At 31.9% G+C, this 4,109-nt stretch overlaps 1 protein-coding gene across 1 annotated transcript; it reads right to left on the minus strand.

Moving 5' to 3' along the window:
- Window positions 1–889: 889 nt before the first annotated feature.
- LOC149167769 (glyoxylase I 4-like) lies at window positions 890–2,902 on the minus strand. Its single transcript, XM_089431592.1, has 5 exons — window positions 2,658–2,902; window positions 2,441–2,546; window positions 1,995–2,316; window positions 1,667–1,753; window positions 890–1,318 (listed from the first exon to the last, which is right to left on the minus strand). The coding sequence occupies exons 1-5, from the start codon at window positions 2,828–2,830 to the stop codon at window positions 1,215–1,217; spliced, it is 792 nt and encodes a 263-aa protein (XP_089287718.1). The 5' UTR covers window positions 2,831–2,902; the 3' UTR covers window positions 890–1,214.
- Window positions 2,903–4,109: the final 1,207 nt, after the last annotated feature.

The raw sequence follows: 4,109 nt of genomic DNA on the forward strand, positions 1-4,109 counted from the left end.
TCCCTCGCCCACTTCTTCTTAATTGTCCTGATCGCCGTCATTATCACCCGGATCGGGGGATTTAAAAATATAAGTTAAATGAGCCAAAATTATGATTTTATTTATTTATTTTTTACTATAGTAAATATGTAGTGTAATGTAAAGGAGGTTGCCCCCTCGAAGAGGCTGAATTCTAAGGCGTTTATCTCTCTTTTCTATCTTTTTGTGAGCTAGTTTCATAACAGTTAGAGTAATTTAAACTCTCTTTTCTATCTTTTTGTGAGCTAGTTTCATAACAGTTAGAGTAATTTAAACGCAGTTGAAACTCAAACTTAAGGTATGCAATTATAACATTAAGAATATATCCAATAGCTCATATGTTTGCCACTACAACAATAAGAATATATCCGACATCCTATCATACTAACCACATAGTGGTTCATTACTAGACAATTTTACCCAAAATTATTACCGGAAAAAAAAAACAAAAAATTAAATCCACTCAAAATTCTATTTATTCTGGTTTTAAAAAATTAGATATGATGATATATAAGAAAGAATTTTTGCAAAATTCAATTCCATAAAATTATGATGCATCTTAAAGTTAAATTCCCTTTTAAATATTGTATAAAATAATAATAATAATCATAATATCACAATTTCTATTCTTTCAATCATTTTTTTTTACCACTTCTAACAAAGAGTCATTCTTATCTTATAGTCAATTTTAGAAATCTTTAGAATTGAATGCTAAAATAAAACAAATTGAGCTCATTTATATTGCTCCAATTCCAAAATATTACTATCTAATTCTAAGACATCCCAAAATCAATAATCCAGATAAATACCCGGCTCTGAAATTAGATCCAAGAAGTTCACACTAATTAAAATTATTAAAATGTGATTTGTCATATAGGATAAGACACAAACGCCGCATGATTGAAATTTGAAAACTGAGTTGCTTCATTATCTTCTATGGATGGAGGACTCGGCTCATTCTTTGCATACCCAGTTTAGCAGGCTCAGAAGTTACAGTTCATGTCTACTTGAAAGCTGCCGTTGACAAAGCTTTCAAGGCGCCTCACGGCCTTATTCTGAACACAAACTATTTCCAATATACAATTCCTGCTAGACATCAACATTGTTAATTTATTACAAAATATCTGTGCACTGCCTACATTGGATATTGTTTTCCATTTTCCTGAATATAATGGGCTATGCATGCATGCCATGGATTAGAGATAAAAATCCAGAATGTCCAGAAAGTAAGGCCTTTTCTCATCATGTGCGTCTGAGAGGCAAGGACTCTTTCGTCCACTGGCAGCTTCGATCTCTTTTTCTGTATATCACCGAAGAAGGAAAGCATCAGAATCGATTACAGGTTTCTTGGATCGGTCAAGTTATCTTTATAAGTTATTTTTTCTGTTCATGGATCGATTAAGTTATTTTTTCTTGATGGTAAATTTCCGAAATATTCTAAAATTTCTGTTCAACAGAAATGATAATTGAATTTGAAACTATTTATTTGGTTTTTTTTCCATAAAATTTTAGAATATTCTTAAAATCTAAACTCAAATTAAATTTAATAATATTTATTTATATTTAGATTAAACCTAAAGAAATTAAACAAAAAGGCTATATAATAATCAATGTGAAATAAATGGACATGGCTGATTCTGGGAATAACCTGGAATCTGATCATCAAGAAAGAGGTTAATTGTTTGACTTCTTTCTTGGGTATCAGATTTTGAGATATTCTGCGGATTTATTGTACCTGCACAATACAACAAGAGTGAGACTATTGTAAATAGATTCTAAATACCAAAATTCTATGCGCAACACAACAGAGTAAGACTATTGTAAATAGATTTCAAATACCAAAATTTCATAAACTTAATTTGGTGATGAAACTTACTTTCATATTGCTGATATCATATCGCCTCGAGTGCTTAAAACTATTTCAAGAAACCAAAAAATAAAAATAATTTAGTTATATTATTAAAGAAAAAACTTACTCAAAGTAGGACAGTCCGTTTCCGTTTGTGCTGCAGCAGCAGTCATGGGAACTAAAGCGATTTCTTTGCTGCTATATTCTGGCTCTGTTTCAGGTTTAGATTGAGGGAAAACAAGCCGGTGGAAGGTTGATTTTACAGATGAGGGCACACAAGCAACTGGAACAACAGGAAAATTCTCGCAGTTGCAGATCTCGACCATGTAACCATCAGGATCATGGAAGAAAAGTTGGTCCACGTACAATCCTCCATCCTCCACAACACGTTTTTCATATTTTATGTCCATTTCTTGCAGTCTCTTTTCCACTAAAACAATATCTGGGCTCTGCAAAGGGTTCAAGAAAAGCGTATTTTATCATGAAGCACATTATGCAAGAACACTGATAAGTTAGTAGCAATGAAATACAGTAATCTCTGAAAGGTGATCATGGATTTTTAATGTAAATTACCTGAAAAGAGATATGGTTATCTCTTGGATTGATCTCAGTTTTTTTAGGGAGATCATCCGAAGGCTTGCACTGCAACAGATGTATCCCTACACCGTAATTGAATAACCTAGACCACAGTAATATAGCATTTGGTGAGAAATGGGAAATTCCTTGCAACCCACAGAGGCATAAATAAAATATGATATGCAGAGATTAATGGTGGGTGTAAAAATCATACCAAGCTCCTTCAAAATCGAATGAAGATGGCCTCTTCACAACCTGAAATCCAAGAACATTCTCGTAGAATTTCTTGGAAGCTGCGACAGATTTGCAGACGAATGAAACGTGATTCAGAGTTAAGGAAGGTGGAGGAGGTAGGGAAGCTGGAGTTTGATCCTTTTCCTTGCCCATTTGATACTCTCAACTCCCGTGATGACACTGAACACTGATTTGATTGGCACGAACTTCAACAAACTGTGCAGACTCTCCTTAGCGAATTGAATATGCAAGAAATAACAGGCAGGCGCCTCCTTATAAAGGAAATCTTGGGTAGATAGCTCCTTCCGGACTGAAGGACTCCATGCTTATGGCGTTTTGATGTCGGTAAAGTATAAACTAATAAGTCGTTTATAATTTTGTTTTTGTTTTGTTTTTTTCTTTCCGGGTTTAAATGTGGTTTGGATTTTGAGTTATTAATTTGTTTGATTAGGTTTAAGGAATTAGATGAGTGTTTCCTTGAATAAGCTTTTATTTTTAAGATTAAAAAAATATTTTAGTTGGAATAAAGATGGAGTTTAATAGGATAATTATTGTTTTAGTTTAAATAAGATGAAATTTAATATAAGCTTTAAGGGTTAGTTCAATTGGTCGAGTCCCTATTGTTAAGTGTCTTGTTCATGGGGAGGTCATAGGGTGGATCAGGAGGTCAGGGGAAGAGAGGTCAGGAGGTCAGGGGAGAGAAGTCAGAGGGTCAATTCTGGGAATTCGATTCCCTTCAGGAGTTGATCCACGTTGATTTGCCCACATTTTCCTATATTTAAAAAAGAAAGATTTTCCTATATGAAAAAAAGAAAGATAAAAGTTAATATGGTAATTTCTATGTTAAAAATAGTTTTAAATTAATATGGTAATTTCTATGTTAAAAATAGTTTTATTTATTTATTTATTAAGTTTTTAAATTAAAATAGTTTATATAACAGATGGTTTAGTTTTGAAATTCTAAATATGAATTTAAAGAGTGTTTAATATAAAACAATTTCATTTTTAATCAGTCTTGAGATTATTTTTAATAAAGTTATGTGTTTGTTGGTGGTATTTAGTTTTAATTCTATATATAATTGGAGATTTAATTACAATTTAACTTCTCACCTAAAACACTATTAGATTACAAATTATAAATTAATTTGTATGAACAAATCATGGAGGAAATTTATGGCTATATATTGAACCAATCTATTCTAGGAGTATATGAAATTCTAAATAATTTTCTTTTTTTATTACCTAACTAAAGCTATAATCTAAGAAACTCAAACCATCTATGAAACTCAAACCATCCATGAAGACATTATACACATTTTTTACTTATAAAATTGGTTTCTTAGTAGTACTAGTCATCCTTGAGGAGTGAGAGTACAATTAAGGGGAGAGACAACTGAAAGGCATTCATAATAGTCCTGACAATCCTGTTATC

Source organism: Pinus tabuliformis, chromosome 5_1 (genome assembly GCF_031772625.1).
Source record: "Pinus tabuliformis cultivar Carrire ecotype Pingquan chromosome 5_1, CPIR1, whole genome shotgun sequence".
NCBI lineage: Eukaryota > Viridiplantae > Streptophyta > Pinopsida > Pinales > Pinaceae > Pinus > Pinus tabuliformis.

Coding starts and splice junctions, on each gene's coding strand:
- LOC149167769 (XM_089431592.1), bottom strand. CDS start 2,830: ATGGGCAAGGAAAAGGATCAAACTCCAGCTTCCCTACCTCCTCCACCT. Junction 2,547..2,657: donor TTCGATTTTGAAGGAGCTTG/GTATGATTTTTA, acceptor ACTGTGGTCTAG/GTTATTCAATTACGGTGTAG. Junction 1,319..1,666: donor TCTTGATGATCAGATTCCAG/GTTATTCCCAGA, acceptor GGTGATATACAG/AAAAAGAGATCGAAGCTGCC.